At 42.0% G+C, this 24,289-nt stretch overlaps 1 protein-coding gene and 2 pseudogenes across 3 annotated transcripts in view; 2 read left to right on the top strand and 1 right to left on the bottom strand.

Annotated features, from left to right (window-relative positions):
• Window positions 1–3,226: 3,226 nt before the first annotated feature.
• On the bottom strand, window positions 3,227–8,739 carry LOC119251506 (cyclin-dependent kinase 1-like; annotated as a pseudogene).
• Window positions 8,740–17,237: 8,498 nt separating this feature from the next.
• LOC119251505 (40S ribosomal protein S23-like) lies at window positions 17,238–18,561 on the top strand (annotated as a pseudogene).
• A 3,431-nt stretch (window positions 18,562–21,992) lies between these two features.
• SLC22A16 (solute carrier family 22 member 16) overlaps window positions 21,993–24,289 on the top strand; it is a 29,924-nt gene continuing 27,627 nt past the window's right edge. For all 3 annotated transcript variants that reach the window (XM_054699106.1, XM_054699104.1, XM_037520223.2), the window contains exon 1: window positions 21,993–22,260. In XM_054699106.1, the coding sequence (XP_054555081.1) occupies window positions 22,091–22,260 (170 nt within the window). In that variant the 5' untranslated portion in view covers window positions 21,993–22,090. The remainder of the gene's footprint in view (window positions 22,261–24,289) is intronic.

The following is a 24,289-nucleotide window of genomic DNA, read 5'->3' as shown; positions in this document are numbered from 1 at the left end:
GTTTTGTTTTAAACCACTAAGATGCTGGTCTTTTTGTTACTCAGCCAAAGATAAGGACTGAAGTTTTATTTTAGAAGTTTTATAATTTTAACTACTACATTGAGGTCTTCATTTCAATTAATTTTTATAAAATTGAGTGCAGTACTACCAGAAGCAGGACAATTATTTTCTACCCATTAATGCTGTTATTCCCTTCCTGTTACCATATTATAGTGATAGATTAACTGTATGGGATTTGTAAGTACAAATTGTTTCTCTACAGGGTGATTGCACCTCAGAATGCAGAACTTTCCAATTTGGAAGATCAAAAGAAATAGAGCAAGAATTTGTCATTTGAACATACTGGGAAGAAAAGAAGCACTCAGAATCCACTAAAACTTGACATTTTCCAAGGGCTTTGCAAGACTTAAATGTAGCTCTTGTGAGCGTGAAGCCCACCTTCCAGCTGGGGAATATTGTGCAGCTGCCTTTAAATGGCAGATGAACAGTCCTAACCCCATGCTGGTTCTGAGGCAGTTTCCTGCAGAATGACTATATAAATCCAGGTGAGTGCTTGTTAAACACACAATTACACACCCACGGACCTGGAGTGAAGGCATGAAGGCAGGCGAGAAGCATGGTGGGCAGTCTCTCAGGATTATTAAGAGGCTTATAAAAGAAATAGAGGTTCTCCCCTACCCTTTTTTTTTTTAAGGAAAAGGCCAATATTTATTTTTTTATTATTTTTTTTATTTTTTAAAATTTATTTGTTTGTTTGTTTGTTTATTTATTTATTTATACAAGCACTGGGTACAGTCAGAAGCGCGGGAGGGTGAGAGAATTCACCAGAGCCAGAGCAGGGAGCAGAGCAGGCAGAAGGACCGAAGTACACTGCTGAAGGGAGCAGCGGGTGGCAGGAGAGGTCTGCGCGCCATGCGGGACCCTCCTCCAGTGGCCGGGGAGCAGCCAGGGATCGAACCGGTGCTGCAGAGGCTACGGGCAGCTTCGTGACCCAGCGCTCAACCGCTGTGCCACCGGGGAGGCCCAAGGCCAATATTTAAACTCAAATGTCTTTACAGTTTGGGAAATACTTTTTACTAAAACAGGTTGATACTGTGTATTTGAGGTACCTTGGTTTTATTTTTTTTTTTTAAAGAGGCATGTATTTTCATTTATTTATTTATTTGTTTGTTTGTTTGTTTGTTTATACATGCACTGGGTACAGTCAGAAGCGCGGGAGGGTGAGAGAATTCACCAGAGCCAGAGTGGGGAGCAGAGCAGGCAGAAGGACTGAAGTACACTGCTGAGGGGAGCAGCGGGCGGCAGGAGAGGTCTGCGCGCCATGCAGGACCCTCCTCCTGTGGCCGAGGAGCAGTCGGGATCGAACCTGTGCCGCAGAGGCCGCGGGCAGCTTCACAACCCAGCGCTCAACCACTGCGCCACCGGGGAGGCCCGTACCTTGGTTTTAGTTAAATTTTTTATACATATGTAGCTCAAACCCAAGGAAAAATTTTTTGTCAATTATTTTTTTCATTAATTGTTGAAGTATTATTTCATTATAATATTATTTAAATTTCAAGTGTGCATCATTAAAAATCAATATGTGTAAACACTACATTAAGTCCACCAGTAAGAATCCATTTCTATCCTTTACTATACAACTGACCAAGGGAAAAATTTTTTGAACTAGAATTTACTTGAGTTTAATAAGCCTGTTGATGGGAATGATAATTAAAATAGTAGCAGTAGAAATGCAGTATCTCGGAAACTCCCAAGACATGGAATCAGTCTAAGTGCCCATCAAGAGATGATTGGATAAAGACATTGCATAGTATGTACTTAATGGAATATAACTCACTGACTGAAAAAAAGATGAAATAGTGTCTTCTGGGACAAAATGAATGGACTTTGAGGTGATTGTATGAAGTGAAATTAATCAGAAATTGAAAGACAGATATTGGATGGTTTTATTTATCTGTGGGATATAAATAACCAAAAGCCATATGTTGGCAGAGTAGAGCAAAAACAAATTTTATACTTCATTTGGTAAACTGGTTACCAAAGGGAATATGGGGGATGGAGGATGGGCTGGAAAAGGTGATGGGAGGTGAGATGGAGGGTGAATGAAGCATGTGCACACGTGGAGGAGTAAAAATGTAGCTCTGATGTTATAAAGACATGTAATGACTGAAAATTTTAATAAAAATGCAAAAAGAAATGTAGTATCTAATAAAGGTGGAATTTGGATCAGTGGAGGAAAAAAAGATTAATCAGAAAGTAGATTTGAAACAATGACCAGTTCTTTTGGAAGAATATATTCTTCCCCCAATCAAAATTCCAGGTGAAGATCTATATGTAAAACAAAAGCACAAACAATCAAGTTTAAAGCACCAGGAGAAAATATACATGCACACACACACATAGCCTGATGAGACAAAAATTCAGCACTGAAGACTGTAAAGTAAAAAATAAATGTCCCCTCCTTTGCCTAACCCCCATGTTCTATTCCTCAGAAGAAACCAACTTATCAATTTCTTGTGTATTCTTCCAGAGACATTCTATATATATTGAATCATCTGTATCTTTTATTAAAAGACATTCTGGTAGACAAAAAGGATTGCTTTACTTACTTTTGCACAGTATATCTCAAACATCTTTCCATTTGGCACATATCATTTAACCATTATCATTGTGTAGATGCACCATCATTTATTTAATCTCTTAATGCAATTGCTTTTTTTCATATAACAAAGTGTTTTCAAAATATGGATCATCCCATATGGATCTACCTCATTTTCCCCCACATTATTTTATATTTTTAATCCATTGACAGGTTGTTTCTAATTTTTCTCTGTTACAAATAATAGAATTTCTAGTACACGTCTTCTTGTGAGAGTTTCTGTAAGGTAGCAGTTCTTGTGTTTTCAAAGGCTCACTCTGGCTGTGGTGCTGAGACCAGACCTGGGGCTCAGGAACAAGGACAAAAGCAGGGGGACTAGTGGGGAGGCCATGACATGGATGGTGGTGACGAGTGGTTGGAATGGGTACATTTGGGACGTAAAGGGAAAATCATTTGCTGATGCTTAGATACAGCACGTCAAGGGAAAAGAGGAGTCAAAGGAAATGCCAAAGTATGGGACTTAAACGACTGAGAGAATAAAGGAGCCATTTACTAAGGTACAGGACCCTGGGGGACAAGCATCTTTGGGGAAATCAACACCATGAAAACTGGCTTGGAATATTAAGGTTAAGTGCCCATGAGATTTCCCAGGGGTGATGCCAAGAAAGTGGAGATCAGGGAAAAGCTTGGGGCTGGAGATACCAATTTGGGAGTCATTGGCATAAGGCTGGTATTTGTAAGGATGGTATTTAAAACTATGAGGAGAAAGAGAGAGAGAGAGAGAGAGAGAGAGAGAGAGAGAGAGAGAGAGAACAAAGGGAGAAGAGATCCATAGGGTCTGAGCATTCAGCATTTAGAAATTTGGAAGAGGATCAGAATCCAGTCAAGGACACTGAGAAGGAACAGCCACAGAGACAGGAGGCACCCAGGGGATGTGTGGCCCTGGCTTCCAGTTGCTGAAACCTGAATTGTCAACAGACAATTGAGCTCAGTGATGTGGGCAAAAGCCTGACCAGAGTGGGCTCTAGAGAACAAGAGAAGAATTGGAGTCTGATTAGAATGTTAACTCTTTGGAGGAGTTAGGTTTTGAAAGGGAGCTGGAAAAATAAGAAAGACAGCGGCTTGAAGGGATGTGGAGTCAAGTTGAGGAGGCTAAATCAAGATGTCGAAACGTGCTTGTATGCAAGTGGGTGGTTCCAAGTAGAGAGGGGAGTTTGCAAGAAAGAGGAGGTAATTGCTGACTGACATCCTTGAGCAGGTAAGAGGAGGGGACCCATGCTCATGGGTTAAAGGGCTGGTCTGAGTTGGGAGAACAAAGTGTGTCTTCACATCTATGGGAAAGCAGAGTCTGAAGGTAGAGGGCAGGAGAGTGGTTAGCTGTGGTGGTGGCTGTGAAAGTCTCCACTGCCTTTACTATGTTCTCTGTTCAATAAGAAGGGTCAGCTGAGACTGAGGGATGGGTAGGTTGAAGCACTCACACAAGAAGTCAATGAGCCAGTTTTTTAGCCTATAATGATTGGCAGGTAGTTGGTCAAAATTGTGCCATAAAAGATCACACCCGCTGGCAAAGCAAGGCTGATAAACCACCTTAGCAAATCAAAGAACTTTCAAGTCAGCAGGTAGAACTAGTGCCAGCAAGCACAGGCAGATTCACTATCGATTCTGGCAGATGGATAAAGGAGAGTTCTGGAGCCCTTGGTGGATTATTCAGGCTTTAATGCTCTCTCAGGAAACCAGGTACACAGGCATACCAGGGAGGGCGGCTGGACTCGGGGAAGGCTGGCACAGTCTGGGCAACCTGGTGTGGGGGGCTGGGAGGCAGGCAGGCAACCCAGTCTCCCAGTCCCCCATGAATCTTTACTCTTTTGGGGGCTCTGTCTGGTGTTCTCTTGTGTAGACATCCTCCTTGTAGCCATCCCTCCCACCCCCCTCACACCCCCCTCACACCCCCATAGCTGTCCTTAAGCCCTGACCTCTTGGCTCAGGTGTGCACACTTACGCATGCCCGCACCATACTCCAGGTGTCCACAACCAGGCACGTGTGCCCCCCACCCATGCTCCCAAACTCCTTCTGTGTCAACACATCAAGGCCTCAGGTGATAGTCACAGAGGCTAGTAGAGCAAAAAGCCTGATTAAATCACTTACCCTACAGCAGGGGATGCCTTTACTGAGCAATTCAGTTAACCTGTGGCATTCATTGAAGTCATTCAACAAACAATGGCTGAGCGTCTAGGTTAGGAGGCTGAGCTGTGGTTGAGATTTTGGGCAAGATGTGTTATGGATTGTATAATCTGTACTATAGAGGTATATACTTTTCTGTAAGAATAAGTCTCACTGTTATAATTGAAGTAATGGGGGAAAGGGATACTCTCGAGTGTCTGGTGAGGACAAGTGGAGGGAAGGAAGTTTGTGAGAAAGAATGTGGAATTTGCAGGTGGATGGGAGGCAAAGATTTTGCAACTTGGAACAAACGTTTTGCCTTATGCTCAACTCTCCTTTTCGGCTAAGTTATGCAGCGTTAGCCACTCCCCACTCTGCTCCCAGCAGCCTGGGACGGGTGGGGGGCTTCAAGTCCCTTAATTTACATGCACAGTGCCTCCTGGATGAGGGGCTCTCCTGAGCCTACCCCACCATGCCATTATTTTGCCATGGAGTCTATCTTTCCATGATGACCAGTCACTGGAGAGGTTGTTTCGTCAAATTGCTATAAAGAAAATCCATCCCAAATAATTTTTTTTAAGCCTCTCAAGTCATCCTGCCTCTATCCTCTTAAGCTTCTGTTAGGGGCACTTCCAGGTAAATCCAAAGGCTATCAGTAAATGAACCACAGCTGTAAAAGACGTGCTAACACTTAGTGTGCTTGGCCTTCTCTGCTCCTTAACTGGCAGTTATCAAACAATGAATCCCAGCAGGATTCTGTTCTGAATCACATTCTACAATTACTGTTTTGACTCCTTTACTTCATTATTCCAAGCAGCACCATACTGAGCTCTGAAGCTTTCAAAATGACTGTTTCCCCAACTAGCAGAGAGTGGTAGAGCATTTCTAGCCCCAAGCCAGTGATTCCCCAGGGCACAGTGATATTTCAGAGCTTTATTACCTACAGCTTGTTGCATGTATGATTACTGTTTGTGTCTTTCAATTACTCAACAGACTTTAAGTAAACACAGTTTTTAGCCAATCAAAATTTCCTCCACCTTTTTCCATCTTTACACAATTGATTATTCTTTATTCTACTGGAAACAAAGCAATATTAGCCAATGATTAATTCTAGGCAACCACATCAAGGGAGTCATGTAATCATTTCCCATTCAGGCCTATTTGCTAAATACTTGGTAAAAGTAGTAATGTTATTTTGTTTTATTGTTCTGAATTTACAAATGATTTTATTTTCCCACATAACCATATATAGTTTAGTGGTAAAAATAAGTGATTCTGTGTTCCTTCTGACATGGGAGGATTTGCCATGAGATTGTATAAATTGTTCTGTTTTGCAAGTTGGGATAAATCCTTAAGTGCTTTTCTTCATGAACTGAAGTTCATCTATCCTTAAAGCTTATTATGAGTTTTCCATATACCTTTGTGTGAACTGAGGTTCCATAATGCAAGCAACCCCAATGCAGTTTAAACCATAAAGAGAAATATTGACTTGTGTAATAGAAAAGTTTGGAGGTGTTGATTTCTGGCAAAATTTTGATCCAGCAAACAATGTTATGGATTAAACAGTGTCAGAACAGTCAATAAAAAAGATGTTAGTTTCTAGAATTTTTATTATTTTGGGGGGGTATTAATCAACTTTTTAAAATGTGTCATTTCGTACTCTAAATAACTTTTCATTCATAATTTTTTATCCTTTGAAGAGGTTTCTACAAATTGCATAAATTTCAAGCATCACAAAACCAGGATGTGTTCCTGCTGAAGAGAGAGTAGGTTGCTCCCAAGAGAAAGTATTTTATGAGGGTGAAAAGACAACTACTGGCAAAATAAGACATGACCACTAAATATTTAAATGTTTTGAGCTTTATTTGTTTTCAATTTTGCCTGAGTCTGTTAAGTGTTTTATTGGCAATGAAGCTATTTAAAAGCAGAGAGTATGCCTTAAATGCCTCTACTTGTGGACCCCAGTAATCAGTAAAATAATTTGCATTTAAAAACATACTGATTGGTACATATATACCATGGAATATTACTCAGCATTCAAAAAAAAAAAAAAGATAAACACATGCAATTTGCAGCAACATGGATGGCGCTGGAAGGGATCATGCTCAGCGAAATAAGCCAAAAAGAAAAAGAAAAATACCGGATGGTCTCACTCATAGCAGGAATCTAGAAAACTTAAATAAGGGACCAGGAAAATGAATAACTATAAGAAAGTGAAAATCAAAATCAACAAAAAACTATGAACCAGAGACACTTTTTTGGGGGGCGGGGGCGGGAGGGGAGGGATTGGGGTCAGAATGGGGGGGCTGCAATTGTATGGGGAATATAACAATAAAATTTATTATTAAAAAAAATAAAATAAAAAAAATAAAAACATACTGATTTACTAATGCTTCTTTTTAGTAATGTGATTCCAATGATTGTTTTCTTTTTAATACAAATTATATTTAAATTTTATAGAAATCTTTCCTATTTGTGTTTTGAAATTAGAAGATTAAGTACAGCTTGTGCTTTATGAGAAAGAAAGGAAAAATATACAAGACAAAAACAGAGTTAGCAATAAAAATATAACTGTTGTTGATACAACACATGGAAACTCTTTGTCACAAGGCTCTATCTTCTTAATTTGATTGTCTAAATCATTAAAACATGGATGATTCAGTGCCATTTTGCCAGAAATTCATCTAGCTGGATCATAGACTGACATTTTCAGGAGCAGATCTGAGCCATTTTCATCCAAGAATTTGACATGGGATGTCGGACTTCCTGGTTTCCACTTGGAAAATATATTCTTAATAGTCCTGTTAAGATTTTCACTTCTGGCTCCATTTCATTATTGGGAGTGCCCAAAGTTCTGAAAAATTTGAAAAGCTGATTAATTTCTGAATGTCCATGAAAAGGTGGTTTCTTAGTAATGGAGGACAAGAACAGAAAGACTGGAAAGGAGGTGCCCCAAGACCAAAACCTGACTCACAAGGAGGTAGGGGACAAGGGGAATACCCATGACCCTTAACCCAGCTATAGAGGTTGGGACCCTTAGGTGCCAGTGCCTTATCACAAGGTAAGACCCAAGCAGGATCAGATGCTCTAGGGAGTGGAGCACAGACCTGAGGGGAAAGATATGGAGATAGGGCCCACCCTGGAATCTCTGGTCCCTTCCTAGTTTTGCATAATTATCCCAAATCAGTAACAAGCAGGCCACTCCACGGAGGAGTGAGCCCCTCCCAAAGTGAAAAGGACTATATGAATGCAGTTTCTGCACAGGCTTGGGGCAGCACTCCCACTGCCCACCTGTGACTATGCAGGTGCTTGTTTTCACCAACTTTCTTCTCCACAGGGCAGCAGCCACCCTGCCTGCCCGTGCCCTGTACCAGGCCCGGACTTCTCTTCACTGACCTGCCTCAGAGGAAGCAGCTTTCCTCAAGGGCGCCTGCCTGCGACCATGCAGGCCTCTCATAACTGTCCCTTTCAGGGCAGCTCTTCCTGCCCGCTTGCATCTGTGCAAGTGTCCTTTATTCTTCTGTTCCTTTCCCTAATAAACCTGTTCTTTAAATATAACTAATGCCTCTGTTGCGTGGAGAAACTCGCCTGGGAAACTCGCTGCGTGTCACTGAAACGGGGGCTCTGGTGAAACCTTTCCCAGAGTGAGCCCAAGGACCCGCACTCCAAAAACCTCATCATTAGTTGCTAATTCTGCAAATATGGTGCTTATGTGCCAAACGTCAACTAGAGAGAGTATCACTGACCCCAGGAGTATTTCTGGAGGTATCTCCATACCAGAGGGTCACTACCTCCTGTCCATATATTCTAATAGGTATTCCAAAAGCTCTGGTAAGGACAAAATCAGTCATTTAATAGTTCCTTTGTCACCAATCGATAGACTTTGAGGTTTAAAGTCTCTGTCTAGAACTGATACAGAGTGACAAAGCACAATCCTTTGTAGGATTTGGTACAAATAACTTTTACGTGAAGACTCCATGAAATGATTCCAAGTATTTCTTGTTGTAGGGAGAAATCTTGAGGAGAGGCCAGAGGTGTGAAGGTGACAGAATTCACCAGAGACAGAATAGAGAACAGAAAAGGGGTATTTATTGAAATACACTAAGGATCGCAGCGGGTGAGATGGGAGAAATCTACATCCTTAAGGAGGATTTGAGGCTCTTTTACACTCTGTTTTCCAGGACCTTCTAACTTGGGGCACCAGTTTGCACCAGTTATCTGCTGGGATGTCTGGTCTCCAGCTCTGCCCTTTGACACAGAAGCATGTCTTGGCCTCTGCTGCATTCCTGGAGCTGAGCTGGTTTTTCTGGTCATAGAGGGCTGTATTATGGCCTTGTCCTAAGGCAGTCTTTTATCCATTCTCTTATCTGTTCAAGCCTCCCAAACCTGCCTCCTGGGCAAGGAGTAGGGGCTAAGTTTTTAACCTTATTAAATTATACCCTGACATTTCTTGAGATCCATGGAAAGGAATTCAGAGATGAGAGATAACCTGTACATTTTGGAGACTGATTATTTCACAGATGAAGTTCTTTGTATAGAGAAATTTCCAAAATTGCATTACTAGGAACCCCTTCCTCTTCACTTTTCAGTCTGATTTTCTTCATGGTTGCCACTTGATCTGTAGTTTTGTTTCGATCCTTATATAAAATTCTATAGGTACTTTCTCCAATTTTCTCTATTTTGGTATAGTCATCTATAATTAATGAAGGGGTATGGCAGATTCTGGCTTCTTATTCTGCAGGAAGAGAGGAGGCATGGCCACCACATTGGTATTGACATTTCTTAATTTCCAAGAGTCAGCTTTCTATCTCTTCTTTTTCACTTGGATATACATGAAAGTTTCATGGATAAAGTCGTAAACACAAAAGGCCCTATATAGAAATACTATTAAAGCAAACATGTTTATAAAACAAAGCAATTGTTGTAGAGTCTTCCCCTAGACACAGTCCGAGTTTAAATCAAATTTAGAAAAAGCCTTTATTAGCTGGCTGGTGACTGTCCCTCTTGTAGGGAGCAGCCCTGAGCAGGGGGTGGGAAGGGTTTTTAAAGCCAAAAACTGCACCTGGCAGTTTGCAGTTGCCATAGCAAGCGGGAGCACAGAAACCAAACTGTAATGTTACAAGCAGCGGAGCGTTTCACCACATCGCATGTTTCAGGTACAAAGGGTACATACGTCTTATTTTTGACAGGAACCTGGCCTCTATTGTTTTGGCCTGGAATTTTCCCACAGCCCTAACTTGTCCTCCTGAGCTAACTCAAGCTTAGGCCTTGCGTGCTCTGCTACATTTCACATTGTCCCCATTTCACACAATGACCTAGACCTTGACCACTGACCCATTTATTTCAAATCATCTATATGCTATGCCCCTGGGATTTGTTGAAATAGAACTTTAAAATAAGAAATCTTGCTTAATGTGAGGTTATTATTAATTTAAGAATTAAATGTAATTGAAGTACTTTCTAGTATCCTTAAAGGGCATTACTTTATTTTAAAGGTTTATTGAAAATGCATTTTAGGAAAGAGTTAATGTGAAATTACTTGGGAGAAAATAGTGACATTAGACTTCATCCTCACTTTTTTAGGAAAGGTTTGGGATTCGTGTTGTTTTGTCATTAACTGAAATTGAGTCTCAGTGAGAAATGAATTTGTTAATGAATTTGCTCAGGGCTGTCTCAAGATTACTGTCATTGAGCTAGAGAGGCGAAGATTTTACTCCCATAGTATCTGTGACTTTTTCTAAAGCTTCTTCATCGGGCACTTAGGGGTGACACTTTGGTTTATTATTTAGTAACCATAGTTTGGGAAAAGATATAAACACTAGCATCTATCTTATTTGTCTTTTGCTGTTTGGCGAGTCAACTCTCTCAGAATAATATTTTCATTTGTAAAAACTAGGGAGTTGTTCCAGAATGATCTTTGAGGTCCAAGCAGCTATGACATTATCATCCTAGGATGCTACTATAGATCTTCTCACCAAGACTGAAAGATTTGATATGGGACATAGCTCCCTGCAACTCAGGAATTTTCTTCAGTTTACTGTGAATGTACTGACTTCAAACTTTTCTGGAAAGTTTCTGGGCAAAAGTCTTGTTTTCCCAGATTTCTTAGAAGGTAGGAGGCTTTTCCTCCCCCTCAACCATCAAACAACTCTGCCTCAGACAATTTTCAAATTTAAAACCGCCATTGCTTTCTTGCAACAAATCTGTCATGACACTGCTTGTTTTATGTAAGATGCATTCAATTTGCTAAAATTTTGTTAAGGATGTTTGTGCCTATATCCATGAGGTCTATTGGTGTACAGTTTCCTCTCTTTGCCTGTTTTTGGCATCAGGGTAATGCTGGGCCATATAGTGAGTTGGGAGGTGTGGTCTGCTCTTCAGTTTTCTTGAATTGTTTCTGCAGTCAGTGTCATTTCTTCCTTAAGTATTTGAGCCTGGCAAAGTTCTTGGTGGCAAGGTTCCGAACTACACAGTCAATTTCTTTGGCTAGAGATAGGGCTTTTCTAGTTATCTGTTTTTTCTTTGAGTGGGTATCTGTAGTGTTTGTCTTTCAAGAAATTTATTAAATTTATCTATGTTGTGGCATTTCTGGCATAATTAGAATAGCAGATAAAAGTTCAGTTTTTCCCAAATCTTCTCCAGTTAACTCTAAGTTTGGTGTTTTGGAGCTAGGTAGGGTCTCAACAGGTACCGGGGCCTCTGCCTTTCCTTCTAGGGTCAGCCTTGACAAAATGACTCTTGCCCCACCACTTGTATCTCCCCAGTATTTCCCATCCTAAGTAGCTCTAGAGAGCAGGAATCTATCTAATAAAAAAATTCACTCAAATTGTCTATTACTAATGGATTAATCATTCTAAGAGTGTTTGCACATCAAAAGAAAATGAAGAGCATTATGCATAGCAAAAATAAGTACATTTTTAAAAAAAAGATTTATTTATGTATGCATACAAGAACTGGGGTTCAGGCCAGAGGTGTGGGGAGGGGAGTGAGAGGATTCACCAGAGACAGAGTGGGGAGCAGAACAGGCAGATCAACTGAAATGCACTGCTGAGGGGAGCAGCGGGCGGGACAGGAGGGGTCTGCTGCACTGTGTGAGGCACCTCCCTGGCCAGGGATTGAATTTGTGCTGCAGTGGCTGGCGATAGCTTGATAGCGCTGTCTTTATTCCCTGTGCCACCAGTTAGGCCCAAAAGAAGTACATTTTAATGGTGATATTTCAGGCTCTGAATGAGGGACATACTCTCGGAGATGAATTTTCTTCTCTTTTTAAAATGCTATTCAAGTCCGGCTTTGTTACTGTTGTGCTTATGTTTCTACCCAGGAAGGTCCCTTTGCACTTTCGTTAACATAACATCTTTAACAGTCCTCAAACAGATCCTACCATTACTCAGGACCATCAGAATCCATTCTTTATGCTTTGTTCTTGGGGATCCTGTCCTGACTCTTCTCTGAGAAAGTCATGTTTGTCTTCCTTAAGAGTTTAGTCCATAACTGTCCATGAGACCTATTGGCATGTAGTTTCTTCTCTTTGTCTGGTTTTGGCATCAGGTGCTGCAGTATACTGGTAGATAAGCATGGATGTTTGACAGTCATGACTGTAACGCTTGTCATTCTGAAGATGTTATGGTCTGGTGGTCCCCATACTGAGTTCTGGCCTCTGCATTTTCATCTTCGTTTGTAGAGAGACCAACATTCCCGAGACTGAGTAAACCCTCCACTGGAGCCCTGTGTGGGGCCTCCTGCTTGCCCAGAGGAGCCCCCATCTGGGCTCAGGGCAGGATTCACATAGAACTCTATTGTACAACTAACTCCATTGCTTCTGAATTAATTCGCCTCTCTTCTAGTTATTACACATGGTGAACATGTCAAACTCTGTTGTGAGCAGTTCTGTTGTGGTTATTAATGTGCTCAGGTAGAACTCAATTGTGATCTCAATTATAGTCACCTCTGTTATAGTAATTACTCTGATGACATGTACAACTCGTGATATCAATTAATGCCAGCTTTGTTCTAGTTAGTCCTCATTGTGCTCAGGTAGAACTCAACTGTGAGATCAATTAACATCAGCTCTATTCTAGTTATTACGCATAGTGCTCATCGAGATCTCAATTCTGAACACAAGGACTGCCAGATCTGTAGAAATATCATGCAAGTTACTCATGTTCAATTCTATTGTAGCTCAGTACATGAGCTCTCTTACAGTTACTACTCATGGTGCTGCTGTAGAACTCAAGTCTGAGTGTTAGTATAGTCAGTTATCACACAAGGTGCTCATCTAGCCCACCATGATCTCAATTAGCATCAGCTCTGTTCTATGTATTACTTTCTAGAATCCTTAAAGGGCATTAATTTATTTTAAAAGTTTATTGAAAATGCATTTTAGGAAAGAGTTAATGTGAAATTACTTGGGAGAAAATAATGACATTAGACTTCATCCTCACTTTTCCAGGAAAGGTTTGGGATTCATGTGGAACTCAAATCTGAGCTTAAGTACAGACACCTCTGGTATAGTTATTACACTTGGTGCTCATGTAGAACTCAGTTATATCAATTAAGGTCAGCTTTGTTCTAGTTATTTCTCATGGTGATCACATAGAACTCAATTCTGAGCTCAAGTCCCTTCAGTGTTGTTTTAGTTTTTATATACTCTGCTCACATAGAATTCTGTTGTAGCTCAATTATTGTCAACTCTGTTATGGTTATTTCTCATGGTTCTCATGTGGCACTCACTTGTCAACTCAATTAATGTCACCTCTGTTATAGTTGTTACTCATGGCTCTCATGTGGAACTCTACTGTAGCTCAATTAATGTCTCTTCTGTTACAGTTATTACACGTGGTGCTCATGTAGAACACAATGAACTCAATTAATGTCAGCTGTGTTACAGTTATTGCACAAGGTGCTCATGTACAACTCTATGATCTTAATTATGGTAGCTCTATTCCAGTTAATACTCAGGGTGCTCATGTGAAATTCAACTCTGAGGGCCTCCCTGGTGGCGCAAGGGGTTAAGATGCAACGTATGAGGCTATCCGCAGTCGCTGCAGCACAAGTCGATCCCCGACCAGGAGCTGTCCACATGGCACAGCAGATCTCTCCTGACTTGCCCGCTGCTCCCCTCAGCAGTGTATTTCAGTCGATCCACTTTTTCTGCACCCCACTCTGTCTCTGGTGAATCCTCTCACCCCCCACCCCTCTGGCCTGTACCCCAGTTCTTGTATGCATAAATAAATAAATCTTTAAAAAAAAAAAAGTTCAACTCTGAGCTCTAGTACTGTCAGTTCTGTTATAGTTTTTACTCACGGCTCATGTACAACTCAATTGTGAGCTCAATAACATCACCTCTGTTTTAGCTATTACTCGTGGTGCTCAGAACTCAATTCTGAGCTCAAGTACTGTCAGCTCTGTTAGCCTTATTATGCAAGATGCTCATGTTGAACTCTGTTGTAGCTCAACTGTTGTCAGCTCTGTTCTGGTTTCTATACATGGTGCTCATGTATCAATAGAACCCACTGTGAGCTCATGTAACATCAGCTCTGTTATACATATTTCTCATGTAGAACTCAGTTGTGGGCTCAATTGAGGTTAGCTCTGCTCTACTAATTAGGCAAGGTGTTTAGGCACTCCTTTATTACTAAGCATTTTTGGTTATTAGCACTTATTTTGTTGCCATAAAAAATGCTGTCGTGAACTTCCTCCTTTTTGGCAACCTCTCTCGGTTGCCTGATTACGCTGAAGGAGACTAATAATTCTCTTTCTTCCCTTTCTAGAAGAGCCTTAATGGTTTTTTTTTTTTTTGTGTGTGTGTGTGTTTTTAAAGATTTATTTATTTATTTATACAAGAACCGGGGTACAGGCCAGATGCACAGGAGGGTGAGAGGATTCACCAGAGACAGAGCCGGGTACAGAACAGGTTGACGAAATACACTGCTGAGGGGAGCAGCGGGCGAGACAGGAGAGGTCTGCCACGCCATGTGGGATTCTCTCGGTCAGCTGGGATCGGACCCGTGCTGCAGAGGATGGGGACAGCTTCATAGTGCTGCGCTCAACCACCTGCACCACCAGGGGAGGCCTGTGACTTAGTTTTAAAAAAATTGATGTGTGTGACCTCATAATACATCAGAAACACTTAGCTTTTTATAATATTGACTAAATCCCAGGTTTTTACTGGCTTTTGTGAATTCAGTTTTAATAGTTTGGAAGCTGGACAGTACTTTAACTGGATTTAAAAAATTCTATCTTTTTAAAGTAAGTAGAAGAATCTACCCTGAAGAAACTTAGGTGAGTGATGTGGGTCAAAATCTTTTTTTCTCCAGACTCTGAATTAAATCACCGAGGTTATACAATGAATAATTGTATAATTGTATAATTGTATTCCATGCTTTCCTTATGTTTTATAATGTACCTTTATTGCTTACTAAATTCCTTTTTTATATTCACTTTTAATTTAAATTTTTTTTATTTGTATCTCTTACATCATTGTGTATTCCCCATAAAATTCCCACTACCAATTCACCTGTGAACCATCACCATAGTCCCTTCTCTCCCCTGTTTTGATCCATTTTTCTCCCCTTTCATGGCAGAATGTCTCTGATTTATGGTTGCCTGCTAATTTTGTTGTTTCTGAACATTTAGTAGAATTCATTTGCAAAGCCGTCTGGTTCTGGGCTTTTGTTTTTGGGGAGGATTTTGATTACTGTTTCAATTTCACTGCTAGTAATTGGTCTGTTTAGGTGTTCTTTTTCTTCTTTATCTAGCATTGGATGATTGCATAGTTCTAGAAATTTGTCCATCTCTTCTAGATTGTTGAACTTGTTTGCACATAACTGTTCATAGTAATCTCTGATTATTCTTTTGATTTCTGCGTTGTCTGTTGCAATATTTCCTCTTTCATTTATGATCCTATTATTTGTGTTTTCTTCCATTTTTTCTTAGTGAGCTTGGCCAGAGGTTTATCTATTTTGTTTATTTTTTCAAAGAACCAACTTTTGGTTACCTTGATCTTTTGGATTGGTTTTTTTTTTTTTTTTTAAATTTCTATTTCATTTATTTCTGCTTTGATTTTTATTATTTCCTTTTTTATACTGGCTTTTGGGTTATAGTTTTTGTTGTTCTTTTTCTAGTTCTTTGAGAGATTAGGTTATTTTTTGAATTCTTTTTTGTTTCTTGATGTGAGCCTTGCTTGATGTGAGTTGCTATATACTTTCCTCTTACTACTGCTTTTGCTGTGTCCCATACATTCTGGAAAGGTGTGCCCTCATTGTCGTTAGTCTCAAGGTATTTTTCCATTTCTTCTTTGATCTCCACATTAATCCAGTGGTCTTCCAGTGGTGTGGGTTTCAATCTCCATGAAGTAGGAGGGTTCCTTCTTTCTTTTCATGGTTTATTTCTAGTTTGATGCCTTTATGGTCAGAGAAGATAGTTGGTATGATTTTGAACTTAAGTATCTGTTGAGGTTTGCCTTGTGACCTAATCTGTGATCCATCCTGGAGAATGATCCATGTGCACTTGAGAAAAAGGTGTACTCAGATTTTTGGAGGTGCAGTGTCCTATAGATGTCTGTTAAGCTCATATGGTCTAGGTGCTTATTTAGAGTTCTAGTGTCCTTTTTTTTTTTTTTTTGTCTCATTGATCTGTCCATTGGTGAGAGTGTGGCATTTTGCCTGTTAAATTCCTATATAAATTAATTATGATTTGATTCTGGGAGATCCTGTTCAAAATGCTCACCTTCTATTATTCAATTTCCACCACTTGAATACCAGGTGGTGTTCAGATTGTTTCATTACTCTCATTCTTTTCAGAATTTACTCCAGTTCTTTTTCCCCATTGAGTTTAAAACAAGCTCATAAACAAAAAACTCACAGACACTTAAATTGGATCATCTATGTTTTATTTACAAAGAAAATAGTATAATATTTTTCACTACTATTTAAGTAAAATTAAGTACCAGTCACTTATTTTTCTTTCTGACAAGGATAAAATAACTGGCCTGTTATTTCACTTTTGCTACCATTGCAAATATTTAAATAGCAAGCAATTTAAAATAAAGCAAGTATTAAAATGATATCATTAAATTGGTTTAATAATTTTTCATTTTTTTTTTTATTTATACAAGCACTGGGTACAGTCAGAGGCACGGGAGGGTGAGAGAATTCACCACAGCCAGAGCGGAGAGTAGAGCAGGCAGAAGGACCGAAGCACACTGCTGAGGGGAGCAGCGGGCGGCAGGAGAGGTCTGCGCACCATGTGGGACCCTCGCCCAGCGGCAGGGATTGAACCGGTGCTGCAGAGACTGCGGGCAGCTTCGCAACCCAGCGCTCAATCGCTGTGCCACCGGGGAGGCCCTAATTTACCATTTTTAATTTAAAATCTTTTATCCAAGATAGTTAAAGGATCGAGGATTTTATCTTTCAGTAAACCACTGTAGAAGAAAATGTCACAGTGATTGGGATTTGCCGGAAGTGTCGCTGAGTCAAGATGGCTGTATTAGGTGAACCATCTTTTCTCCGTGGTCTTCTTACTGCCAAGAAGTTCAGAAGCCACCACCAAGATCAGAAGTGGCATGATAAACAGTACCAGAAAGCCCAGTTATGAAAACACCAAGTGTCAGCAAGGACAGAGAGCAGCTAGAACTCACACCCAGATGGTGGAATTGTAAACTGGTGCATCTACATTGGGAAATGTGTAGTAAAGCTCTGAAGTACACCATGCTTTGACCCAGCAGACCCACTCCTCAGTGTATACTCAACAAAACTGTGTACTTCTTTTCTTTCTTTTTTTTTTTTTAAAGATTTATTTATTTATTTATACAAGCACTGGGTACAGTCAAAAGCGCGGGAGGGTGAGAGAATTCACCAGAGCCAGAGCAGGGAGCAGAGCAGGCAGAAGGACCGAGGTACACTGCTGAGGGGAGCAGCGGGCGGCAGGAGAGGTCTGCGCGCCATGTGGGACCCTCCTCCAGTGGCTGGGGAGCAGCCGGGGATCGAACCAGCGCTGCAGAGACCGCGGGCAGCTTCGCAACCCAGCACTCAACCGCTGCGCCACCGGGGAGGCCCTGTGTATTTATTTTCACCAAAAAACTCAATTCATTTGTGCAAACACAATTCATAATAACCCGAACTGCAAACAACCCAGATAGGCCCATCAGAATGAATAAGTACACTGTTGTATATAGTCAGTGAAATATAACAGTTGCTGCTTAGGACAGCATGGGCTCAGATCGAATGCTGAGTGAGAGTTCAGACACAAAGAGCCCCAGAATAGACAAAACTAGCCTGTGGTATAAGAAGTCAGGAGTGGTGTGAAGGTCTATCAGGTCGACTTCAGGAGTTTACATTTCTAAATCAGGAAGATAGTTACATGAAATTTTGTAAAAAAAATTGGGGGCTATCCACTCCATGATTGGTATTGATAGTACATATTAAACTTGAATTTTGAAAGTTTAAAAAAAAAAAAGAAAACCCAGTGAGGCACTGCCCTCAAAGCCAATCCTTTTCAAGGTGCTTCCCAGGCAGAGGGAATCGAGCTGGAAAAAGTGGGAGTTGAAGCCAGTCAAATTCTGCCATCCGGAGTGTGTCAGAATCCAGCTGAACAAGAACAGGAAAAAAAAATCACAGCCTTGGTACTTAATAATGGTTGTGTGAATTTTATTGAGGAAAATGATGAAGTTCCGTTTGCTGTATTTGGCCACAGAGGCCATACTGTTGGTGATATTCCTGGAGCCCCACTTAAGGTTGTCAAAGTAGCCACTGTCTCTCTTTTGGCCCTATACAAAGGGAAGAAGGAGAGACCAAGATCATAAGGTTTGATGGTGAGAACAGAGTAGCATAAATTTTCACAGGCCAGAAAAAAATAAAGTAAAATAAAAGATAAAGAAAAGAGATTTGCCAGAGATTACATGCTGCTTAGTTGTAGAACCCAAACTCAGTTTAAGTCACCTGAATACAAATATTGCTTAATAAGCCTCAGGCATAAGACAGTGTTATGGGTATTGTATTGAAGCCAGACATATCTACTGTATATCAAGAGCTTATTTTTACTATTTTTTGAGCTGTGTTTAAATTTTTGTAAGCTGAGGTTCAAAGGGTGTTTTATTTTTTTTTTTTTTTTTATGGTTTGTTAGTTTATTTTTATTTATTTTTTTTTTTTTTTATAAATTTTATTGTTATATTCCCCATACAATTGCAGCCCCCCATTCTGACCCCAATCCCTCCCCTCCCGCCCCCGCCCCCTAAAAGTGTCTCTGGTTCATAGTTTTTTGTTGATTTTGATTTTCACTTTCTTATAGTTATTTATTTTCCTGGTCCATTATTTAAGTTTTCTAGATTCCTGCTATGAGTGAGACCATCCGGTATTTTTCTTTTTCTTTTTGGCTTATTTCGCTGAGCATGATCCCTTCCAGCGCCATCCATGTTGCAGCAAATTGCATGTGTTTATCTTTTTTGAATGCTGAGTAATATTCCATGGTATATATGTACCACATCTTCTTGATCCAGTCATCTATTTTTGGGCATTTGGGTTGTTTCCAAAGCTTAGCTATTGTAAACAGTGCTGCTATAAACATAGGGGTGCAGGTGTTCTTTGGAATTGATGTTTCTGTGTCCTCAAAGGGTGTTTTATTGGGGCCTCCCCAGTGGCGCAGCGGTTGAGCGCTGGGTTGCGAAGCTGCCTGCAGCCTCTGCTGCGCCGGTTCGATCCCCGGCTGCTCCCCGGCCACCGGAGGAGGGTCCCACATGGTGCGCAGACCTCTCCTGCCGCCCGCTGCTCCCCTCAGCAGTGTCCTTCGGTCCTTCTGCCTGCTCTGCTCCCCGCTCTGGCTCTGGTGAATCCTCTGACCCTCCCGCGCTTCTGACTGTACCCAGTGCTTGTATAGAAAAATAAATAAATCTTTAAAAAAAAAAAAACAAAGGGTGTTTTATTTATTTATTTATTTTAGTTTGAGATTTAGTTGGGGTTTACTTTTTTAAAATATTTTATTTTATATAATTATTACATCATTTTTCATTTTTGCACAATGTATGCATTTTCATTTTGGTTATAGTCCCCATACAATTGCACCCCCCCTTTATTTTGACCCTAATCCTACCTCTCCCTGCACCCCCCTCCCCCATAGTTGTCGCTGGTTTATAGTTGCTTATTGATTTTGATTTTTACTTTGTACTAATTCGTTTTTTCCTGGTCCCTTATTTAGGTTTTCTAGATTCCTGCTATGAGTGAGACCATATGGTATTTTTCTTTTTCTTTCTGGCTTATTTTGCTGAGCATGATCCCTTCTAGCTCCATCCATGTTGCTGCAAAATGCATGAGTTTATCTTTTTTGATTGCTGAGTATTATTCCATTGTGTATATGTACCACATCTTCTTGATCCAGTCATCTATTTTGGGCATTTGGGTTGTTTCCATAGCTTACCTATTGTAAATAGTGCTGCTATAAACATAGGGGTGCAGGTGCTCAAAGGGTGTTTTAAAGGAATAAGTAAGATCATGCAGATGTCTGTGGTCAGTATTCCATGTTTATTATATGGGAATGGTCAGTGAGCGTTAACTATTATTAGTTACAATTTAAAAATAATAGGAATCAATTGGGTTGCTTTTTCATTAGAATCCTTTTAACAGCTTTTAAAATTGACCACATTTCCCCCAATCCATCCTATTTTAAAATAAAATAAAGTTTTTGCATGATCAAATAATAATATTGTTCAGATTCCTTCCTTGTGAATAAAAACTGAATTTCTGACCTGAGAAAATGGAGCTGATTACATAGAAAAGAAAACCAACATGGGTATGATAAACAAGTGGTCCCATCTTAACAATTTTGAGTAATTGAATCCGTTTCTTTGCTAATACTTTTGGAGATTTAAAATATATACATGAAAATAGAGATGTAATAGTGTGCAATTTTATTTCATGATTTCTTTCACAGAGCCACTATTGCTGTGAGCTGTTGACTATAGAATGAATTTTGCCAAGAATGGAATGCAGAATGAAATTCTACAGTTTGATCTCTTCCACAGTTTGGAAGAATTTAGTAGAAAATTTTAGTTTCACTGATACTGTTCAGGTCCTTTAAGTAGTAACCATTCCATAAACAAAAGTGGACTAACATAAAGTACAGGTTTACAGAAAATGATGGACTAGAAGATCTATTATGTCAGAAGTGCAGTGGGAAGAGTTACTTGGGTAGCTAGGAAAAACATCTGACTAAACACTACTTGATTTTCTTGGGGGAAATCTGGGCAGCCCATAGACTGAAATGTGTTGAAGACTTGTGGAACTTTTTTCAACACATATATAAAGTTAAAATGCACATGTAAGTATATCTTACATATACAAAATATTCAGGGGTATATTTTAAAAGGATGCTTACTATTTTATGACCACAAGGGTTATAAAGTGGGCATTGACATTCTTTATCATTCTTAATATTTATGATCTGTAAAATAGACCACACATTCAAGAACTATTGCTGCATGTATGTTTCTAAAACTCAACTTTGAATCATGAGCCATAGAGTTAGTGTTTGCGCATAGGTCCTTTAACAGAATTGTACCTCATGAGCTTCATATCTCATGAATTTCTCAAAGAGCAAAAAAAATAAATAAAACAAATGGGCAGGACCTCAATAGTCACTTCTCAAAGGAGACAGTCCAAGAGCCAGTAACCACAGGAAAAATTGTTGAACCTCACTTGCTATAAAAGAAGTGCAAATTAACCACCCTCGGTTACCACCTCACGTCTGAGAGAATGGTCGGCCAAATCCACCATTCCCTGACTCAGGAAAGGCAAGCAGCAGGTAGCCCCAACTGACAAGAGCGGGAGGTGCAGACAGGTGGGGCCACTGATCATCAGTCCCCAAGCAGCCCCGCCCCGAGTCTGACGGTGGGGTTTGACAACACGGAACGCTGAAACGCCGGGAGGGGACGCCCTCCTGGGGATGAACCCGCGACTGGGGCCGCGTGGGGGGAATCCTGTTTGTCCAGGGGAGCCCCCACTCGGCCGCTGGAGAGGGGCGACCCCGAGGACACTGTGATTGTCAGGCCCCACCCGACCGCCAGGAGGGCGCGGCAAATGGCGCGGCTGGGAGCGCGGGTCCCGGCACCGTGCTAGGCTCTCCCACCACAGCGTGCTGAGGAGGCGGCTGCGCGGGGGAGAAACCCGAGGCCGCCCCCACGGGAGGGCACCTGAGCGTCAGCGCCTGGCCCCCGCGCCCCGCATTCTACCCCCGTTCGTTGCCAGAGAGGTTGGGAGACCCGCGGGCACCCGTGCTTCCCGCCCTTAGGTCTGTCGTCTCGGACTCTGGCTGCTGGAACCCCCCATTTCTAGCAGGTCGTATGGCCGAGTCCCCAGGGGCGCTGCAGGCCGCGCCGGGGCTGGGCGCGGAATCGGAAGCCCCGGACGTTAGCCAAGCGGAGGGCGTCCCGCCCCCAAGCTCAGAAAACGGCGACCCCGCGGAGAACAGCCACTTGGAGCTGATTTTTGAGCACTTGGGGCACTTCGGCAGGTGGGAGCCGGGAGTGGGTTGGGAGCCACGCGGGGGCGCCGTGGGTCTGTTTCTGTCCGTTGCAGTGGGGTTCTCGTGCTGCGCCAGCGCTCGGAAAACATCTCCACCCCGCCGTGCCCCGTTTCCCAGGGAATTCGGAAGTCCCACGTGCAGATTTCTGGCCCTGAACTGGGTTTGTCCTCTCGAATTTGGGCGGCTGGACCTCCCTGGGGGAGTGGTGGGTGAGGGTCCTGCCTGGCGCGCTTGGGGCCTTGCAGGCGGGACCTGGGGCGCCCTCTGCGGGAGTCCCGAGTGCCAATCCGGGAGACCCAGTCTCTGGAGTGGAGGGGTGTCTGTTCCTCTCCTCTTTACACCCCCAGACCGCTCCTGGCCCGCCGGGTCCCCGCCCCGCGTCAGGGCCTCCCGCAGTGCCTGCCAGGTATTGCCCCACAAAAACCGTTAGTCAATTTGTTGCTGTTGATAGAAACCTGATTTGTGCCAGGTGCCCTGCGGTTGGTCACCCAGAGTGCTTTATTTGATGCCCACAGGGATCTTGCAGAGGACGTGTTGAAATTCTTATTTTTTTTTTAAAGATTTATTTATGTATTTATACATGCACTGGGTACAGTCAGAAGCGCGGGAGGGTGAGAGAATTCACCAGAGCCAGAGCGGGGAGCAGAGCAGGCAGAAGGACCGAAGGACACTGCTGAGGGGAGCAGCGGGCGGCAGGAGAGGTCTGCGCGCCATGTGGGACCCTCCTCCGGTGGCTGGGGAGCAGTCGGGGATCGAACCGGCGTTGCAGAGGCTGCGGGCAGCTTCGCAACCCGGCGTTCAACCGCTGCCCCACCGGGGAGGCCCGAAATTCTTATTTTTAATGATTGGGAAACTGAAGTTGGTGAGACCACAACCCACAACTACAGGTTGGTGGGAACTAGGTTTAACCTTTGTACACCTGGCACCCTCTTTTATTTGTTGAATTAATTTAATAAACTTTAAAACATTTATTCATTCATTACTCATTCGTTCATTCATTCATGGAGAAATGCCCTTTTCACCCAGAATGTTTTGGGAGCAGGCAACTGAGTGAGGTGCCACACACCTGGTGAGATTTGGAACTAGGTCTGAATCTTGAGCTGCCACTTCTAATATGATTCTACAAATACTGTGTCTTAGTTTCTTATGCACAAAAAAGAGATCATAGTGATTCCTGCCTTGCCTCCCTCCTGGGCTTGTCGTGAAGAGATGAGCTGGTGCTGCTCTCTAAAGTGGAAATGATACCGGAATTGTCAGGCCTAGTCTCCCAGCCAGGAGTGGATCCCAGGCTGCAGGGCAGCGCTGAGTCCCAGCCACCAGACCCCCACGGGTTGGTGTCTCACGAAGCCGCAGCAGGAACTTCGCAGACGCTCAGGCGAGCAAGTGAGAAGAGGCAGGTTTGTTTATAGAAAGAAAAAGTTTATTGATGAGAAAAAGAACAAATAAAGTAGGACTCCCAGGCCATGAAACCAGGCCTGGAAGGGGCAAGGAAGCCAAAGTGGAGTCGTGTCTCAGGGAATATAGACCTTTTTCCCCTAATTATTCTGAAGCTCCACCAGTCTCTTGGTGATTGGTTAGTTCTCAGCTGCTTCACTTAATTTGCTACTGAGGGGGGGATCTTCACATTCCTTATCTAACAGCTTTCTCTTTCCCCATTTGTTGCATCTTTATGGTCCAGTCCTCTGGATGAGCATCCCTGCATTGAAGTTAAACAGCTGCCCTTCTAAATTGTCCATAAATTAAACCACTCTCCATTTCCCCAATCTCTACCTCCCTTTATCACTTGAAGGAAACCAAGGCCAGCGTTAACAATGTTGTCCTTGGTCCTGGGATGTTTGTTTTTCCAGGTGGAATTAGTTACACTCCTCTTGCTGCCTTCCTCAATTCTCCGAGGTCCCCTCCTTCAATGTCCCTAAAACTGCCTAATTCCTAGCTTGCCCTGTGTCTCAGAAAGTTGCATGCCCGTTAGTGATGATTCTGTGTCTGAAGAAAGGCGCAACCAAGTGGTTGAGCAGCA

The sequence above is a fragment of the Talpa occidentalis genome, unplaced genomic scaffold (assembly GCF_014898055.3).
Source record: "Talpa occidentalis isolate TD23 unplaced genomic scaffold, MPIMG_talOcc4v2.1 talOcc4.2, whole genome shotgun sequence".
Classification (NCBI taxonomy): Eukaryota; Metazoa; Chordata; class Mammalia; order Eulipotyphla; family Talpidae; genus Talpa; species Talpa occidentalis.
The sequence above is the reverse complement of the archived record's forward strand: the minus strand, read 5'-3'. Positions and strand labels throughout refer to the sequence as shown.